General features: G+C 45.5%; 1 protein-coding gene across 14 annotated transcripts in view; it reads right to left on the bottom strand.

Moving 5' to 3' along the window:
- The window catches only part of PSD3 (pleckstrin and Sec7 domain containing 3), a 573,880-nt gene that overhangs the window by 39,972 nt on the left and 512,764 nt on the right, over positions 1 to 21,144 (bottom strand). For all 14 annotated transcript variants that reach the window (XM_043454541.1, XM_043454542.1, XM_043454545.1 and 11 more), the window contains 2 exons: positions 4,376 to 4,533; positions 1,754 to 1,898 (listed from right to left, as the gene is read on the bottom strand). In XM_043454541.1, coding sequence (XP_043310476.1) covers positions 1,754 to 1,898; positions 4,376 to 4,533 — 303 coding nt within the window. The remainder of the gene's footprint in view (positions 1 to 1,753; positions 1,899 to 4,375; positions 4,534 to 21,144) is intronic.

Here is a 21,144-nt window from a genome sequence, read left to right as displayed (position 1 = left end):
GAAAGATAGTAACGATGACCCTATATGAGAGACAGCAAAAGAGACACAGATGTATAGAACAGACTTTGGACTCCATGGGAGAAGGCGAGGGCGGGATGATTTGAGAGAATAGCATTGAAACATGTATATTATCATATGTGAAACAGATCTCCAGTCCAGGTTGGATGCATGAGACAGGGTGCTCGGGGCTGGTGCACTGGGATGACCCAGCGGGATGGGATGGGGAGAGAGGAGGGAGGGGGGATCAGGATGCGGAACACACGTACACCCATGGCTGATTCATGTCAATGTATGGCAAAAACCACCACAATATTGTAAAGTAATTAGCCTCCAGTTAAAATAATTAATTTAAAAAAAAAAGAGGTGGGGGTTTGATCCCTGGGTCGGGAAGATCCCCTGGAGGAGGGCATGGCAACCCACTCCAGTGTTCTCGCCTGGAGACCACCATGGACAGAGGAGCCTGGCGGGCTGCAGTCCATGGTGCTGCAGAGTCAGACACACGGCTGAAGCGACTTAGCGTGTGCACTCACACACAGCTCCACAGAGGGACGTTTCCCGCCTTTCACAACACCATGTACTCGAGTCGCACCCGATGAGGTATGCGTGGCTCCGACATCAGCGCCGCCTCCTCTCCCTCCTGGCCTCACTCTGCTGGGCGGCCCCCTTTCCCACACCCCTCCTGCCGCCCAGCCTGTGAGCGTCTCCCTCACCCCCAAGGCCAGGCCCTGTCCGGAGCCTGCACGGTCCTCTGGGCTTAGCCTACATGTGCCTCTGATCAAATTGTGTTACAATTCCTTGCTTGTTTATATTTACCAATTGGATTCTGGAGACTGCCTGGGTTTCATTTGTCTTTCTATTTCCAGAGCCAAAAATAGTCTCTGAGGTACAACAGGCACATGATATGTACTTATTAATAAACGTTCTGTTGATAACCACAATATCGGCTGTGTAGAGGAGCGAGTTAATATCAAGACCTGGTTGATCATAGCCAGATGAAACTCTATTATTGCACCGATACGAAATTCACAAAGCCGTCAGAGTAGCTTCCAAAACCCTTAACGAGTCAGTGGGAACAGCGGCCCTGCGGATAGGCTTAAAACTGGTAGACACGGCTTGCATGCAGTGTCCTTAGAACAGAGTCGGAAGCAGGAAAGGAGCGCCGTAAAATGTGACCTGCAGAAACATCGACCTGGTAAGAGGAGAGCAGCTCAAGTGAACACCCCCAAAGAGAGTTCTCGCAGGCTCTGTCTGCGTTCTCTAGGAAAACCACCCGGGTCCACTCAGGTCCTCCCAAGGGTGGGGAGGGTCCTGCCTCACCGCACTGTCAAAGTGGGCCCCTGAGAATGCTTCCAGCATCACACAATGAAAAGTTCAATGAATGAATGAATAAAAAGCTGGTTTCCAAGGCAGGACATCTACCATTAGCCAGGTATTTAAAAAATATGAACTGTTAGGAAAAACAAAACAAAACAAAAAACCAAAAATAAAAGTGAGGCTGGTGTAACTGAGTAGTGAACTAATTTTAGAAACGAATTCAAAATTGTGTGTCCACCCCATCTCAAGTCCGTCATGTCTGCTCCCCACACAAAGTGTAGAGGCCACGGGCATGCTGCATTCTGCCCCCTTGACAACAAGGCCCTTCGGGGCGAGGTCGCATCCTTGCCCCCAGAATATGGGGCATTATTCAAATACAAACAGTAAGACTACTTTACAAAGTGTGAGATGACAAAGTGTAAAGACCAAAATGCCCTACCTGAGACAATTTTGTTGTGGTGGCAGGCAGCAGTGGGCGACTAAACTTCTTCTGAGACCCAATGGCTGCTGGAAACGGTGGTGCCGAAAACACAGCGGCGACACAGTTAATCTTGTTTATCCATCCCTGCATTTCCTCCGGACTCCTAGGAGACACAGGAACATTTATGTCAGGGTATTTCCACACCTAAGTGCATGACATCCCGCCCATTTCTCACTATTGATCTAAAATGACATATAAAATCATTCATTCTTCTTGGGACGAATAATCCCTGGCAAAACTTCACTGGAGAGGAACATTTTCCACAGCACTCGCCATGGCAACGAAAGGCCCTGGAACCTATGATCATCACAGAGTAGGACTGTGACTGCCCCCCGAGGATATAGAGGAAACAAAGCAAAATCACCCCACAGTAAGTATTCATTAAACCCCTGACTTTCTATTTGATGCTGATACTAGGCTAGTCCGAAATTAATTTTAAAATTAACTCATCTGTTCTAATCACGTAATTTGATTTTAAAATGCAACTGAGGGATAAACTGATAGAGGGAATATAAAGAGGTATACACACCCACTTTGGAAAGTAATATGGACAATTTCTTGCAAAATTAACTCTAAATTTATCAGCAATTCTACTCCTAGGTATATACTTACTCAAGAGAAATAAAAACACATAGGCACTAAGAGATTTGTATGTGCATATTCACAGGAGCATTATTTCTAAGCATCAAAAAGGAGAAACACTCTAAATGTCCACCACCTAGTGAAGGAATGAACACAGTGAAGCCTGTATCCTTACGAGCATCATCTCCCAGCAGCAGAGGTGTGGAGAGCAGAGACAGGCCACGGTCTGGACAACCCCAGACCTTTATGCGGAGTAACAGAAAAGCCCACATACTCTACGCCTGCAGGTATATGGAAAAATCCAGAAAAGGGCGTACAAGAGGAGACCAGTGGTGTCCGGGCCAGGGGTAAGAACGGTACAGGGGCTCAGTCTCTGTAGGGTGATGGAAGTGTTCTCAAGCTGGACAGGGTTGCCCGATTCTGCAAATTCACTAACCGTCACTGTGAACTTAGAAGTTGTGAGGTGCAGCGCGATAGGACACAAACATATCCACCTGAGAGGGTGTGGAAATCTCCTGAGGTCAGCGTCACACCGTGAACTTGTACGTCATGTTTGTGGAGCCCGGCGCTGACAGCGCTTGTGAACTCGGGAACGAATGGAAGAAACAGATCCGAACTAGGTGAGATACCCGCCAGCTATACAATCAATACAAAGATGGACAAAAAGTCAGCCCATCTAAAAACCCCTTTCTGCACGATTCCCTGAAACAATCACGCTGAGCTGACAGCACACCGGGGGTCTCCCTCACTGTGACCCACACGCTTCTCTTTCATCGGACTCAGTTCTGCATCAGTTATATTTGGAGTAACCGGATCTCCTGAGTTATCATATCCGGCACTTTGAGACATTTAAAAACAATAATGCTGGGGAACAGAATAATTTGAAGGACTTTCATGACTAATAGCCGTAATTATGCATCTGGCAGTGGTTCCCTTGGGTGTTAACTGTCTTACTCCCACACTAAAAATATCCTGTGTAACTGGGGTTTCCTCACAACTTCCTCCTCACCGGATGTCAGCAGTTTTACACCTTTGCAAGCTCAGCATCCACAGACTGCCAGAGAACCTGTTCTTGCTCTCATTCCCCTTTCTCATCTTCCACTGTTTTCATCAACAAGCACGCAGACACCCATGTTTACTATCTTGACGTCAAACGTCATGCCAGTGCCAAATGCGGTCACCTGGCAGGGCTGGGTTGAGAGTGGTTCTGAAGTCAAGCTCAGGCTGTCAAAGGCACGCCGTGAGTAATTAACAGCGCCTGCCATGGAAACCGATGCGATGTCTGCGACTAAACTGCCTGTTTTAGAGGCTCAGTTCTAAAAATCCAAAGCTTCTCACATCACAAATCCAGAATTCTCCACGTGAAGTGTTCCAGCCCTCATCTGAAGGCTGTCATGGACTCCTTACTACATAGGCAACCCACCCTGCTTCCATGCCCACAGTATGATTTTATCTTTTCCTTCTAGTTTAATCACACACTCTTAGAGCTCAGAAGGAGTGAGGAGAGAGAGAAAAGGAAATGAAATCCACACTTATTGCAAGGCCTCTGTGCGCCAGGCACTGTGTCGAGGCTCTGGGCATACCTGATCTCATGTGCCTGTCACAGCACCCTGTGAGACGTGTGCTAGGGACACGCTGAGGCTCACAGAGGTTAAACCGCGGGCCATGACAACGGGTTAGGCGACGGTCGGGACCTGAGCCCCGGCCTCCTCACTCACTGTGTGACGGGACTTGCACTAAACCCCTGGTCTTCTTTATGAGGATGTTACATTCCGGAGCTGGTAAGGGGCTGGTCACAGGGCGGCTCCAAGGAAACAGAAAGCTTGCCCCAGGGTTTCCATTTCTTAGTCTAGTTTCCTTAGATCGTTGTCTCTCTATTGTAGCCAGTTAATGACTTTGACTCAGCAAGTGTGCCCTGTAGATCCCGATTCTCTTTCTTGGTGTAAAGTGGTGCTCTGCAAACTAAAACTGCAAACCAAACCAACCAATGAAACCTACTGGGCTTGAAAAAGCAAGACCCTCCAGTCAGCCGTCTTCAGCTTGAGCACGTTGGGCTTCTTCTCATAGTCGGTGGCCTGGGACGCCAGCGCGTGGTGCACGCTCACGGCGTTTTTCAGGTCCTCCTCTGACAGGGCCTTCTCTGGCTTATATTCGTCCTGTAGGCAGACATGAAGAAAGCAAAGACATGTTCAGACTTCATCTTCTCTTCTCTTTTTAAAACCGATTAACTGCAAGAAAAAGTTTGGAAAGTCCATGAAGGTGCATGAAAAAACTGAAGTGAATGGCAGGTAAAAACAACTCCATGCTACTTCATTAATGTCACCAAACATCCCGTGCTTTGAAAAGCATTCTCAGAATGAGAAAATACACATTATACCAAAGGCTCACTTTTGCAAAAGCTGATATATAATAATTAAAGAGCTAAGGAAGGTCAATGATAAAATATCTATCATACATGTTTTACAGTGATTTGAAATGAAGCGAGGTCTCATAGGGCGATTTTGTTTCAGAGACAAATGGACACCCATCAGAAGTGAACTGACGGTGAAAACCGGGCCACTGTCTGCTCTAAAGACTCCACGTTTTCCTTCTACTTTCTTTTGAGGCTAATAATATGAAGGAAAAAATGAACAGTAAAATGAAATAATTTCTCCAGCTGTACTCTGAAAGAAAAAAGGAAAAATCAGCTTAATCTTAAGTCAGGAGAAAGATTAGTTCTATTGTCATAAATTTGAAAAATGAGTAAAATTACATTAAAAAGGAGGGTGTCATGGATAGATCCAATTTTATCTTCGAGCATGATCCAGACACAATTCATAGAACTTACAAAGGTTCTTTTTGTATAGCTTCCCCCTAAACATAACTTAAAAAAAAAAAAAAATCCCAACTAGTAGGAAAATGTGATATTATTATTGTTCTATTATTATTATATCGAGTCATTTCCATGGGTTCATAAGAATAAAAAAGACCTGAAAACCAATGGAAGTATAGTAGACATTACAAACCTTTATAGGAGACAGTTTTTACTATTAAATTCCTCTCTCCTCTTCCCATATTTTATAATATCAAACAAGATGCTATAAACGTGCACTTCTTCTATAAAGAACACATACTCCTCACCTTCTAATTAGTAGCAAAAGCCTTTTAGTAGCAAAAGGAAGACTTGGTCTATTCTATTATCACAGTTTCATTTTACAAATTTTCAAAAAAACCGTTATCCTCTCCCACATCTCCTCCTCCCTTCCCCGTGGCCCCAGCACAAACCAAGCATCCAGAGGTACTCTTGCCATCAGTTCAAAGCGAGTCAGAGAGAGACGGCTGCTGATGTCCCTGAGAGCGCTGAGGCCACGGGGAAGAGCCTAAGACACTCAGTTCATACCAACAGGAAAATCACACAGCTTATAACACCAAGTGACAAAATCACTACTCTAAGATCGCCACAACGCTATTTTATTAAGCCTCGGAGATTAAGAACTGACGTCAACAGTAACCACACCCAGTGCCCACAGCCAAGGCTTTTCCGTCCACGGTAACCTCTCTGCTCCGCTCTGCCCAAGGTCCCCCTCTTCTCTTCAGGACGCCTGTCCCACCACACCGGAGGTTAAGAGCACAGGTAGGTGCCTGGAGCTGGACCCACTTCTTCAACGTTTCCATGATCTTAGATTAATTAATTCACTCATTAAGTTTCATTTTCTTTGAGAAGGAGCGATATCTTCTTCATAGAGCTGTAGGATGAAATTCCATGAGATCTTGTTTTTAAACTTTAATAATGTTCAAAGTGGATAGTAAGCACTTAGATGTTACTTGATATAGCTCCTAATAATAATTTTTAGTAGCATATAGCTTGAACTTGTATTTTATAAGGACAAACTTGTGAGTATCAAACTTTCTGCTTACATACCCTGTAAACGCACATTTGTAACCACCTTTATTGTCTTTCCTCTTTACACAGAGGAGTCACGCTTAGGGTTGATCCGTACTCCAGATCAACCTCCACCAAACCCCTCCTAGGATCTTATTTCCCTGGTTATTATCTTTCCACTATATATATATTTTTTTTATTTTTTTTTCCAGTGGGTTTTGTCATACATTGATATGAATCAGCCATGGATTTACATGTATTCCCAATCACGATCCCCCCTCCCACCTCCCTCTCCACCCGATTCCTCTGGGTCTTCCCAGTGCACCAGGCCGGAGCACTTGTCTCATGCATCCCACCTGGGCTGGTGATCTGTTTCACCATAGATAGTATACATGCTATTCTTTTTAAATATCCCACCCTCACATTCTCCCACAAAGTTCAAAAGTCTGTTCTGTATTTCTGTGTCTCTTTTTCTGTTTTGCATATAGGGTTATCGTTATCACCTTTCTAAATTCCATATATATGTGTTAGTATGCTGTAATGTTCTTTATCTTTCTGGCTTACTTCACTCTGTATAATGGGCTCCAGCTTCATCCATCTCATTAGGACTGGTTCAAATGAATTCCACTATATTTTAAATCCTTGTTTGTCTATGGGCTTCCTCCCCACAGCCTATAAACACCCTCAGGGTCTCTCTTATATTTGTAAGATAATAGTCCCTCCTGAATATCACTTCCTCCTCTAGCCATCACCTCTCTTTTTCCTTTATATACAACTAGTCAGGAGTCCACATGAACTATTTTTATACATTAATTTCCAGTTTACGCTTTAACCCACTGGAGCCTGGAGTCCATTTCCACACTTCCCTGAATCTGCTCTAGCAAAGGTCAGCAATGACCTCCTGACTGCAAAATTTAATAGAGTCTTTACAGCTTTCAACTCACAGCAACCAAGGAAGTCAGCAGTTCTCCTGAAATTCTTCACGGCTTCCCCTCCCACTTCTCTCCGGTACCTCTCCCCCTCTCTGACCATGGCTCCGGCACCTCCTCGCCGGCATGTCCACCAAGCATCCGCTCCGCCGCTGGCCTTTGTCCTTTCTCGTCCTGGAGGCGCCCCCTGGAATGACCACAACTGCAGGCGACCCTGGAACGTTGCGTAGCAGGGGGAGCGGAAAATCCACACAGGACTTATCATCTGCCTCCCGTTTATGCAGGTCCTTCCCATCTTCCGCCCCTCTGTGTCCATGGTTCTGTGTTAGCGAATTCAGTCTCCCATGAATCACGCAGTACGTACTGCTCCTGGCTGAAAAATCCGCCAACAACGGAAACTGCACAGCTCAAACTTGCGGTCTTCAGGGTTAAACTCCACTCTTGGCAGCGCAGGTCCTATCTATATCACAATGCCTGACATACTGCTGCGGATGAATAGGAAAAGAACGACCAACCCTCAGCCATTAGCACTGGGTGACTTGGACCTTTGGAGCAACTATACATATTCCTGGAGCATATTCTCTCTGACCTCATTCTTCAAGCTTAAAACCAAGCTTAAAGGATGATGTTCCTGGAACACTCTAAAAGTGCTAAGAGTTTTAAATGAACATTTATTACCGCTGTAATTAGAAGCGAACAGTAATTATCAACTTGGGAGAACCACACCATGGTTTCTGAAGAGGAGCCTATTCTCAGGCAGTTTCCTAAACCCTAAGGTCTCTAATACTGGAAGGAAAATACTGTACAGGACAGAAACGGAAGATAAGCTCTATTTAATGAGGATGAAACCAAAGTCTAGGAATTTTAAGTCTAACATGGGCTTCCACTCTTTTAGTTAATGGTAATATCATTTTATCATTTAAAAAAAAGCACAAAATACAAACAAAATACATTTGGCATTCTGAATTCCTACTAGAGAATGTAGCTCCAAGTCCATACAAAATGAAAATGCAGGGTAGACTGGAAAAGTTAGAGCTGACAACTGAATAAAAAGAAGAGACTTTATTCTGCAGAGCTCATTCTGACATCTTTACTTTTCACGGCTTAAAGTTGAAGATGGTGTTTAATGATGGTATTGGGAAAGAAGAAATAAAGGAAAAATTATCATAATCAAACCATTTCAAACCTAAGACTCTTGGCTATGCAAACTAAATGAGAAAAGAGAGCAAGATAAATTCAATCAAGAAATTTTCTATAAAAAAGGAAAATGCTCTATGACACCTAATAATTACTAGCTATTTTCTCAAACAAATGAAGGGTGGAAATGATGCCCCAGAACACATTACTCTCCCCTGTGTTCACTGCAATCCACGTCTTTTATCCAGGATGACTCACTGGAGCTCTCTACCACCCTGATGAGCACCAAGCATGTGATTTCACAATGCTGTTTATTTAAAATGCATTTAAAGCATGAAACGAAAAGCTTTATCCTTTCTCTTAAGAAGCTTGTTAATTAAATGTCATGTGAAGTTGGATCATAACACACTAACGCAAAGAGCATCTACATGTGTACAAACAATAGGCTGGCGTCAAGTCTGAAAATCTGTACCCTCAGGTGAGTATAAAGTCCAACTTGGAAAGTGACCAAACGTCAACTGCTACTCACCAATGTGAATTTAAAAATGCTCAGATTCCAGTTTACAGAGGATAAGGCACAAGTGTACTACCTCATTAAAACAATTTAAAATAAAGGTGAAATAGCCTTGATTTCCACTGAGAGAATACAGTTGTGAGAGAAGTGAAGACATTCTTGAGAGCCTATGAGGATTTAATAAAAACGTCAGTAATTAAACTGGATCCTAAGCTGTGTATTAATTCTTAATTTTTAAAAAGGCATTACAAACATTTTTCATAATTTGATGATTATCTTTAAAAAAATTCTGTATATTCCTGGTTAGATGTCATTCTAAAAATTATTCAGCTTCATTTTTCTTTTACCATGGAGCACGCTGTGTTCCCACAAATCTGGAAGGAAGGCGTAACGGGAAATCAAACGAAGGCATGTTTCAGCCCATCACTCTAACCAGATATCTGAAAGTCACTTCTTCATAGAATGTTAAGACTGAAAGGAGCTTCAAGGATCATTTCAACTAATTTTCTCATGTTAGATAAGCGATTTTAAAGTCAGAAAAGTGTCTTCTATTTCTGTAAGAAGAATTAGGAAATAAGCAACTGAAAGTCAAAGGACTGTATTTGTTCATGTTGGTTTGCTCGGTTCGGCGGACACTGCACCGTCTCCACGTTGCGCCGATGAGGACATGTGGGCCCCAGCAGAGGACTGGACCTGTCCGCAGGGGACACAAGGAGGGCTGCTCACAGACACGGTGGGGCTGGAAGCACTTGGGATGCTCTCTCAGTCAGGTCTCTGACTTCAGGGACACACAGGACATTTCTAGGACAAACCAGGTGAGTGAACCAGGAAGTGAGGATCTGCCTGTTAATGATCACACAACTGAGGCTGGGAGAGAATTAGAGCAGACAGCTACGACTAGCCCTTTGAAAGGGCTTTCCAAGTGGCTCAGAGGTTACGAATCAGCCCGCAATGCAGGAGATGCAGGTTTGATCCCTGGGTCAGGAAGATTCCCTGGAGAAAAAAATGGCAACACACTCTGGGATTCTTGCCTGGGAAACCCCTTGGACAGAGGAGCGTGGTGGGCTACAGTCCACGGGGTCGCAGAAGACTTGGATGAGACTTGGCGACTAAACAACAATACAGCCCTTTGGAAAAGCATACAGGATTCTCTGACTCAGTATCTGAAGAAACTTAAAAGGTTTTAACATTTTTAAAAAGAAGAAACATCTCAGCACCTTCCTTACTCCTTGAAGGTGAAAGCTGCTCAGTCATGTCTGACTCTGTGACCCCACGGACTATACAGTCTGTGGAATTCTCCAGGCCAGAATGCTGGAGTGGGTAGCCATTCCCTTCTCCAGGGGAATCTGTCCCAACCCAGTGACTGAACCCAGGTCTCCGCATTCCAGGCAGGTTCTTTACCAGCTGAGCCACCAGGGAAACCCAAGAATGCTGGAGTGGGTAGCCTATCCCTTCTCCAGGGGATCTTCCTGACCCAGGGATCGAACTGGGGTGTCCTGCATTGCAGGCGAATTCTTTACCAGTTGAGTTACCAGGGAAGTCCATCCTTACTCCTTGAATATTTCTAACTAACACAGTGACCAGGGTTTCCTCTTGGTTCCCGCACTTGGCACTGTCTATGACGGTGTGATGTGTGCCCATCATCACCCACCCACCAACGCTGAGTGCAGAGCCCTAGAGACCAAGTCAGTGTCGAATACGTGTTTCCTGCCCTGACTTTCACATGACTGGTGTGGGTATAATATTTACTGCAAGGAAGGGAGGGAGGAGGGGAGGGAGACAGGGAGAGAAAGGCACCGCCTAGGCGCCCAGGGAGCAAACGAGAGGAGAGGTTTGCGTTCTGGACCCGTCTCACACTCGAGTGGCTTGGGAAAGGGCACAGAACACTGCAGCTCCTCTTCGTGTGGGCATGAGCCAACTGATAGGATAAACTAGCTTCTGTTTGCCAGACTCTCCGAACGTGCTTTTAAACAAGCCTTCGGAGCACAGCCTGTGTGTCTTGAACTCCAGATTCCAATTGCAATGTCTTTTTATGACTAGACAGTCCTAAAACATTCTGATTACGTTTGAAATATGCCTTATATAGTGGCCACATTGCTTGGCTGAAATGGGTCATTCATCTGACTCATAACTAACAAAAACTCAGATATGATCACGTAACGCCGCAAAACCTAGTTAACTTCTGTTTCACGCACTTTCCATTGTTTCAGAGAATGAGAGAGGGGTCCAGATGGCCCTGCAGGGTGTGACAGGGCACAGAGCCAGCAGTTCCACCATAAAATAAATAAATAAATAACTAAATGAATGTGCCCTGGGCACCCAGGACAGCTCTTTGCTATCGGGGTCCCGGTCAGAGTCGGCCAGCTCCTAGCACCTGCTATCAGTCTGGGGGCCTGGTCTTCAAAGCTTCCTTCTGCCTGGCCCAGGCTCACTCTGCACTTGCCATCTGTACTTCAAACACTGCAACAAACAACTCCCTTCCCAATCCAAAATGCTTACATGCAAGTGAAACGAATCTCTCTCTCTCAAGAAATCCAAGGAAACCATGGAAGATTTTGCATCAAGAACCAAGAGTTCCCAGTATACCAAGACAGGAAACTAAATTTTTAGCTAACTGAAATTGTTTTTACATTTGAAAGAGATGCCAAAGGCAAATATATTCTGGTCTGAATATCTGTTTTCTAGACTCTAGAGATAAAAGACATCAGAATATTCTCTAGGGACTTTCCTGGTGGTCCAGAGGTTAACAATCTGCCTTGCAATAAAAGAAGACACACAGGTTCAATCCTTGGCTGGGGAACTAAGATCCCACATGTCACAGAGCAACTAAGTCCACGAGTCACAAGTACTGAGTCTGGGCACTGAAAAGAGAGTCCAAGCACCGCAACAAAAGATCCCACACGAGGCAACGAAGACCCCACGGGCCACCGCCAAGACCCGAGGCCGCCAAAGAAAGAAACACTTTTTCTTTTTTAAAAAAGAGCATTCTTCAGAGCCTGCTGGAGAGGATACCATGGTCAAGAATTTCAGAGCCACGCACTCACCAGCCACCCACACCCCTCTCTCTTCACCATTCCATCAATCACCTGATGATTTATTTTAAGGAAAACATAGTTCACTTTTGTCACAACCAGACCGGTAACAAAAATACCATCATAAAGCTTACCAAAAAAGACTTGCAAGAAAAGGACAGACCTAGGGGGGTCAGACACAGAGCCCTTGACTGAAACCCACAGAGACCTTCTGAAGCTGTGTGACAGCAAAGACGCATCTCAGCATGTGACCGGCAGATGACTCAGTCCTGGATAACAGGGCGGCAGAAAGCTGATACCTGTATGTTGACAAGCGATGGATCTTCCCCACCCAAAATTTCATCATTTTGTCATCAATCCACAGCAATTTTAAAATTTCAAAGCATATATGAGCTGTTATATTAAAATGATATTAGACTCCTCTGCTGTGAACACTTCATATTTCAATAAAAATAAATAGCTCTCCATCGGGTAATACACTTCCCAAGCCTGGTCTCAGGGGCACTGTGAGCACCATAACCAAACACGGACAGGAGTGCGTTTCTGCTCAGCTGGAAAACAGACAGGACCACTTGCTTCACCACAGACGCTGCACTGGGCTCTGCCGAAGAGAAGTTCTAGAAACCGCAGTCCGTTATGCACACAGCTTTTCCCCTTTTCCCCCGATGTTTTCTCCAGCTCACCCATACACTGGGTTGTTCCTGTGTCCCTTGCCATTCATTGCATAAAACCTCTATCACTGTAAGGCCAAGCTCTTTTGGGGGGTGGACACCAAGTTGGTTTCTCAATCCTCCCAATATGATGTTTTGTAAACGGTTCTGATGACACTACTGCAATTTTCTGTGGGTTTCCTTTTTGCTCGAAAGTCAGAGGCAAACATGATGAGTAGGGGGAGGGGAGGGGCCAGAAAGGGAAGGAGGCGGTCATGAGGCTGGCAGGTCGTGTGTAAGCTGGAGAAACAAGACAAGGGCTCGGGACCACGTCAGGAGCTGTCTAGGGGAAAGAAGGAAAGAAACGGATCTATTTAACTTGCAAGAGAAGAGACCCTGGGGATCCAGGATGTGCAGGTCACAGGAAGGGGGGTATCATGGGGGCATGGAGGGGTGATCAGGGAAGACCCTCCTAGAAGCAGCTGTCTGCATGCTCTCCACCCGTGTCCTCACTCACCCCCTCTGGCTTCCAAGCCCGCCACTCCACTGGAACTTCCTCGTCCCTGGATTCCAGAATGACTTTCCAATCCCTACCTTAGGTTACCTCTTTCCAGCCCGGAGTGCCACTCCAGGCCCTGAGGTCTGGGCAGCCCTCCCCCGCCCCCCATCCCGTCTCTCTCTCCTCCCGCCGCCCCCCACTGTCCCCTCGGGTCCGGTCACACTGCCTGGCCCCTCTCACAGTCCCCCTCTTGCAGGCACACACGAAAGGTCTGTGTCCCACTGTTCTCCCCACTTTCCATGCTCTGAGTGACATCACCTCCCTCACGTGAATTTTTCTGGAGGACTCTCCAGACCCCCTCCCAGCTCCTGATCTGCACATCCATAACTGTGTCAGACCGCTGATTTCAGCACCAGGAACTGAACAGCCCAGTCTGTGCTTCCCCCTTCCCGCGACTCCTACCATAGTTCACGCTACTCTGGTCTCTATGACTCCGACACTGCCCCCAACCCACACCCCATCCTAGAACCAGACTGATCGTTCTAAAATGTACATCTGATTGTGTCACACCCCATTAAAAACCCCTGGATACTCCCACACTGCTCCAAGAGAAAAGCTCAACTCCCAAGCATGGCCTCTGGGGCACCTGCAGCTCCCCGGATGCGCCGTGGTCTCTGACATCTGGGCATCCATACACGTTCCTCCCTGCCTGAATCCTTCACGCCACTAACCTCTACGTGTCTTTTCGGTGAAGGGCTAGACATCACTTCCTTTGTGAATGTTTCCATGATCTCTGCTCTTCCTGAGGCCCAGTGAACTGTTCTTCCACGGCACATCGCCTTCTTTGTAGCACATATAGAATTGCACTGAAGTGGCTTCTTTTTTGCCCACTCTTACTTCTTTTATTCATTTTTTGGGATTTTTTTTTTTTATTGGAGGATAAGTGCTTTACAATGTTGTGATGGCTTCTGCCATACATCAACACCAAGCAGCCACAGGTAAACACACATCCCCTCCCTTCTGAACCCCCTTTCCACCTCCCAGCCCATCCCACCCGTAGTTGTCACAGAGTACCAGGCTGAGCTTCCTGTCACATAGCAAATTCCCACTCACTATCTGTTTACATAGGGTAATATATATGTTTCTATACCATTCTCTTTGCAGCACTGTTTACAATGGATAGGACATGGAAGCAACCTAGACGTCCATCAACAGAAGACTGGATCCAGAAACTGTGGTATATACAATGGAATATCACTCAGCTACATCTGAGTCAGCCCTAATGAGGTGGATGGACCTAGAGCCTAGTTTAGTGAAAGAAGTCAGAAAGAGAAAGACAAATATCATATACTAACGCGTATATATGGAATCTAGAAAGATGAGAGTGATGGACTCATCTGCAGGGCGGAGGTGGAGACGCAGACAGAGAGAACAGACTTGTGGACACAGTGCGGGGAGGAGGTGGGGGACGAACTGAGAGAAGAGCATGAAATGGCTTTTTATTTGTTGACCTTTTCAGACAGAGCGTAAGCTCCTCTAGAGGCTATAATTTGCTCTCAGGCATACGTGCAGTGCACAGAGTTCTAGAAAACCACTGCGGTCCTGACCTAAAGATGCACGCACTACTGGTTTGCTTCCTGTGAGGGTCTGAGTCAAGGTGACAGTTTGTCAACCTAAGGTCAGCTGATAATAGACGCTTGACTTTTAAGTGCCAACCTGGGAATCATGAAATGATTGAAATGCTGACATTTCTATGATTGTTCATGTTTCCTGGTAACAAAAAGGAAGACTGTCTGAAAGTGGGTCTGAATTAGCAAATCTTAAAAGGTTAGTTACACAAAGTACAGATGATAATTAGAGATAGTCTCGCATTCCAACACAGGGGAGGTGGCATCAGGCAAGGGCCATGACGGACAGAGGAGAATCACCGATCCTGACCAGAGCAGGAAGCTGCGTTCAGGAAGCAGCTCCCGCGTACTTGCTGTGTGTTAGCCAAAAGTTAGGGGTTCCCTGATGGCTCAAGTGGGAAGGAATCGGCCTGCCAATGCAGGAAATGTAGGTTTGATCCCTTGTTGGGAAAGATCCCCTAGAGGATGAAATGGCACACCATTCCAGTATTCTTGCCTGGAGGATTCCATGGACAGAGAAGCCTGGAGGATTACTGTCCGTGGGGTCACAGAGAGTCAGACAAGACTGAGCACACACATGAACACTGGGGTGCCTGTGAGATCGGAGTTCAATTGTCAATAAACTGTGGAAGAAAATGAAAATGACAGAAACCCAGTTTACTTGCTAAATATTTGGATTTCTGGATCTAGCCCATGAAGTCACAAAGAGTCATATATGTCTTAGCAACTAAACAATAACGAGCAGCCAGAAGTTAGTGGAATCTGGTTGATGTGGTAAACGGTAAGAAAAAGTTCTCCAGAATCATTTGTTTTAAACTTCCAGTAGTTGGAAAAGACATACAATAGAGCTATGTGTTTATATAAGAATTGCTCGTTGTTCAGTTGCCAAGTTGTGTGACTCTTTGCAGCTTCATGGACTGCAACATGCCAGGCCTCTCTGTCACCCACCATCTCTCAGCGTTTGCCCAAGTTCATGTCCATTAAATTGGTGATGCCATCCAACCATCTCATCCTCTGTCACCCTCTTCTCCTTCTGTCTTCAATCTTTCCCAGCATCAGGGTCTTTTCCAATGAGTCAGCTTATACAAGAATAATCTAATGGAAAAAACACTAGCATGGTTCCGACCACCCTGCAGAAGCCTGAGGAGGCAAACCAACCTCTGAGCCTCAGCTTCTTAATTTAAAAAATGGAGACAATATCCTCCTGTAAAGTTGTAGGGCTCAAATATAAAAAGTACCCCCAAAACTACATCATACTAACAAACCCATGTTATTTCTGGCTGAATGATCACTACAGTAAGTGGGCTCAATAAGTCTGCCAGTCCCTTCTTGCCTCAATGAGGCAGGATGCTCAGATTTGGGATGACTGTTCCCTTAGATACTATATACAAAGCAATGCCCTGTAAAGATGTGTGTGTATGTGTGTGTGTGTGTGTCTTTGTGTGTTCAGGGGGCATGCAACAGAGAGAGTTGTAAGCAAACAGGCAGGGATATGCACCTTAGAGGCATGAGACCTTTGTGAAGCCTTAGGTTTCCTAAGGAGTCACTGAAAGCCTTCGTGCGGAGCCTGTTTGTGCTGGGACGGGAGGAGGGGAAGCCTGGCCGAGTGGGGGTGGAGAGGCTCGGAGCATCTGCCTGGTGTAGGCTCAGCTATGCCTGGTTTTCCTTCTGGTGACTGTGGGGTTTTTTTGGGTGGTGGTGGTTTTTACTACTATTCTCACTTTTAATGAGGAAATACTAATTGGGTAAAAATCATTGGGTCATTTCTTTTTTTTCTTTTTTACATATTTATTTATTTATCTTTGGCTGTGTAGGGCCCCAGCTGCAGCATGCGGGATCTTTTGGTGGGCTCAGTTGCCCCCGCCAGCATGTGGGATCTTAGTTCTCCGACCAGGGATTGAACCCGCTTCCCCTGCCTTGGGAGGCAGATTCTTAACCACTGGACCATCAGGGAGGTCCCTAGGCTATTTCTTAGCTGAGAAATCTTGATGACAAGTTTTAAGTAACTGATGAGCAATCGATAATGGAATGGGGCCCCAAGCCAACCGCCCTGCAGTGGCAGAGGCGACGTGTGTCTGTGTGTGGCGTGTATGTCTCAGAGTGAAAGCAGGGTGGGTTTCGATGTCTTCAGGAGACTTATTTGGTTCCTTTAGTTAGGGGAGCAGAGGCCCTGCTTCCTTCGGTCTCACAGCGCTGCCCCCCTCTTTTAGGAGCCACGGTCTGGCAGCCACGGTGGGCGGGGTCGAGGTGCGGGACCTGCCCACCTGGGAGAACACGGGGGTGGGGGGAGGAGTCCCTGGGAAGCTCTGATGCTGAGAAACTGATCTCAGCAAGCTGCTAGGTGCTAAGTCACTTCAGTCGTGTCCGACTCTGTGCGACCCCATCCCTGGGATTCTCCAGGCAAGAACACTGGAGTGGGTGGCCATTTTCTTTTCCAATGCATAAAAGTGAAAAGTGAAAGTGAAGTCGCTCAGTCATGTCTGACTCTTCGCAACCCCATGGGCTGCAGCCTACCAGGCTCCTCCGCCCATGGGATTTTCCAGGCAAGAGCACTGGAGTGGGGTGCCACTCCACTAGGTGTGGAAAAAGATGATGGCGGTAGAATGTGTGTGCTGGCGAGACCCTGGAGAACACGCCCCATCCGATTATCTTCACCCCACCCACCTGGCATGGCCTGACCCCGACCCAGGCTGAGCAAGACTCTGCCACGCTGAACCAAACCAGTCTGGGGCTAGAGGAAAAGTATGCCTCTTTTTCATTATCCTTCATCCAGATAACAGAGAAGTGGCTACAGGCTGTAAGGAGAGGAAAGGGTGAGCTGTCTTCTCAGCTGTACTTGAATCCCAGGAGGTTACGTGGACGAGCACCATGCCCTCCCGGGAGCACAGTCACCCAGCGGGGACGAGCTGGCACACAGCGGGACGCTGTCTGGATCCTCTGGGGGCCTGGGGGTGGGGGAGGGCAGCACCCAGCTCACCCTCAAAGGGTCTGACATTCTTCTGGGGGAGAAAACTTCTTCCTTGGTAAAATAGACAGTTCATAAACTGAACTGTGACACCGTTTCTTTCACATTCATGATTCACTAGCTACTTGAAACATAAGTTTTCATCATATTTCTACTCCTGGCTACCCTCTGTCCAGCCTGTAAAACAAAAGTCAAAAGCTGTTTGGGACTACCCTGCTGGTCCAGTGGTTAAGACTCTGCCTACCAATGCAGGGGCTGGAGGTTTGGTTCCTGGTGGGCAAGCTAAGATACTACACACCTTGAGGCCAAAGAACCAAAACATAAAGCAGAAGTAATACTGAAACAAATTCAATAAAGACTTTAAAATGGTCTATGTTAAAAAAAGACATCTTTAAAAAGCTGTTTTTGCCATTCTCTGACCACACCAATTCTCCCAAAACTGTTATTTCCCTTTCACTGGTTAAAAATGCACTGCACCCCCCACCCCTCCACCTTTTTCTTTAACCTTGCCTGCCTGGCAAATGCCTGATCATCCTTCAGGTATGGTGGGTTCAAGGTGTGTTAACTCCTCAGGGAGGCACTCTCTGACCTTCGCAAGAGTGGTCAGGGGCCTTATTCAGTGAGACTCTGCATTCCTCCATTAGTTTATACACTGTTTGGTGAAGGGTTAATTTCCCTGTTCCTTGTCTTGCTCTGTGGGTTCTGTGTGGCAGAGACTGTATCTTCATCATCACTGGAAGCCCAGCATTTAGCAGAATACCAAGCTCTAAACGGCTGTGTGAAGACACAACCCCCAAACTGTATAAACCCCCAATTACAATATAATTGTATCATTTATATCATTGCAATCATATAACTTTCTTTCTGGGCAGCATCTGCCACCACGTGCTAGCAGGTCAGGACTCCACAAGGTTAAGGATTAGCCAGCGGTGGGACGTGAGGAGCCCTTTGCAGGACACATGCTGAATCAGTGCGGAGCCTCCGATACACTCTATACTCTGGAGGTAATTTAAAGAGGAAGAGGTCTAGGAGCTGGCGCCTGCTGATGCTGGCAGGCAGCTCAGTGTCCGGGGGGGTACCCCTGGGGCAGTGGGCAGCAGACAGCTCCCAGTTAGCCTTACAGTGCTTGGCATTTTCAGATGTAGAGGTCCACGGGGTCTTCACATTTGCATAGCCTCTCCTTTTGCTTTTTTTTAAAAAATCTTACAAGTTAGGAAGAAACTAATAAAACACCAGAGCAGATATATCCATCCAAGAACCTGGCCTACTATGATGACGCTTCTACTGGTTGATGAGCTAGGCTCTAGGATCTGTGCAAAGTTCTGAATAGATATTAGATGACTGCTATGCTGAGACTTTAAACACGTCACATTTTTCCAGCCCCTCCTTTTCTTTCAAAGAGCACTCACAACAGTAAGAAGGGAGTTTGGCCTGGACACAGAACAGGGTGCCCCTTCTCAGGCTACGCTCCATCCGAACACAAAGTAGCAGCCCAAGAGATAACCACAGTGCTACCCGCATGCTCCTGAACAAATGCATCATTTCCTGTGGGTCCCATTTTTCACTTTACGAAAGGAATCTCACCCAGTTTTCCCCAAGTGCCCGTCTGCCACACTCTAGAGGTACCATAAATATGAAGGTGCAACCTAATTTTGTAGCTTTAATCCAACTGATGGTGACACTTCAGAATTGACAAAGTCAGTCCCTTGTCAACATACAGTCCTTTCTCTTTGATGTCTGAACGAGTCAAACAACTCATTCCCTTATCCGAGGGAGAGCACAATGAGAAAGGCAGAGCTGTTGACTTGGAAACAGCCTCTCTCTGTGCATCACCTCTGTCAAAGGCTGAATGCAAGAATGTTTTTCTCTCTTCCCAGGCTCACCCTGGGATGGAGTGGGCGGAAATCCTGTGACTAGGTATTCAATGAAATGATTTTGCCAAAGACAACTCGGCCCCTCATAGAGGTTTTAAAGAAAATGACAAAGTAAGCCAAGAGAATAGGATTGATGCTGGGGAAACAGCTGTGATACGTGAAATTTAATTTCAAAGGGCCATTCCCTGCAGAGGCAAATCTAGCTGAAAGGACCAATGTGGGCCCAGCACGTATAGACATGGTGCTTTGGCAAAGGCCAAAGCAGCTGACTTATGAATTAGAAGCTGTGCTGGCTCCACAAGGAGACAAAGACAATACAAGATACCCGGCCACCTACGAACATGAATAATCACCTAACATCAGAGTCTCTATTTCTCCAGTTGTTTGATCCCTCAAAGTAAAGTGTGCATTTTAGAAGGACGTCCCAGATCACTTTCTTTACAATCTTTGGATTTCAGCTGTCCCCATACCTATCTCTGCAAGGGAACTTAACCATGAAAGGAGCTCTAGTCCAAGGTGAAGTATCCCATAGTCTAACATCCCTTACCTAATCTATCCCAAAAGGAAGAAAACAAGAGGTTTTGTTAACATTAGACATAGTTCTCAATCTAGACATTGGAAAAAAGTGCCTGTAGAAGAGAATTATAATAGTGCTCCTTACAAAGCTGCTCTGGTAGTATGTAAAAGGTTGATATAGGACAGCCAAGGTCCTTTTAAATATTGATCTGGGCGACTCCTAAGAAACAGTGGTCTGAAAAAAGAATAATGCTTTCAATTTTATTATATAGGTCATTACGATAACATTTTGAAATGATTAAAATGAAAATAAATCACATATGTCCCTCCCCAACACTTCTGCTTCCATCCCAAACAGTTTATTATCTCAGTGGTGCAAATGTGGATGCCCTCCCAGGCTGCCGCCCAATTCAGTATTGCCGTTATTTCAAGTGTATTTTCTTCCCCAGTGAAACACAAGTGTGGAAAGGCAGCTTTGGAGTGTGGCAAGTGTGCAAGGGCATGTGTTTGTGCACCAAAAACAAAAACCTAAAAAAATGAGGCCTTTACGTTTAAATACCCAAATGCTAATAATTACTGCAGTGAGGAAAGGCTGTGGTGGGACAGATATTGTCATAAATTACTTTGAGAGACAAGGCTGTTCAGTATTCCTTGAAGTTAATTTAGCAATAGATTTCAATAATCTCAAACAGTTCCCATTCTGTCCCTGTGACCAATGATACTTCCGAGAATCTATTCTCAAGAAATAGAGATGTGCACAGTATATCATTATTTATAACTGTAAAAAGCTGAAATGAGGGTATGTTTGAAAATAGGAAAAATTAAATTATGATAAAGCTATTTAATGGAAAATATTGTGAGCAATCAAAAATGAACGTTTTTGCAAATTCTGTAAAGAGGAAAAAGTAAAACCATTTGACTTTTAATTTCATAGTTATCAGATACTAGACTGACCAAAAAATAAGCTTCTGAAGAACTTTTAATTTTAAAATGTTTCTGTTAACAAGTAGAGTAAAAGAAAAAGTAAATCATTGTCCAAGGATTGTCAAAATGTCCAATCATTTGGACATTGTCCATTCATTGTCCAGGCCCAATCAAAGGAATAAAATAAATCTCCAGAAACTGACCATAAAAAAGAAAGGTATATAATGTATGTGATAA

This window comes from Cervus canadensis, chromosome 31 (assembly GCF_019320065.1).
Source record: "Cervus canadensis isolate Bull #8, Minnesota chromosome 31, ASM1932006v1, whole genome shotgun sequence".
Lineage (NCBI taxonomy): Eukaryota > Metazoa > Chordata > Mammalia > Artiodactyla > Cervidae > Cervus > Cervus canadensis.
Note: the sequence above shows the minus strand (reverse complement) of the source record. Positions and strands in the feature narration are given on the sequence as shown.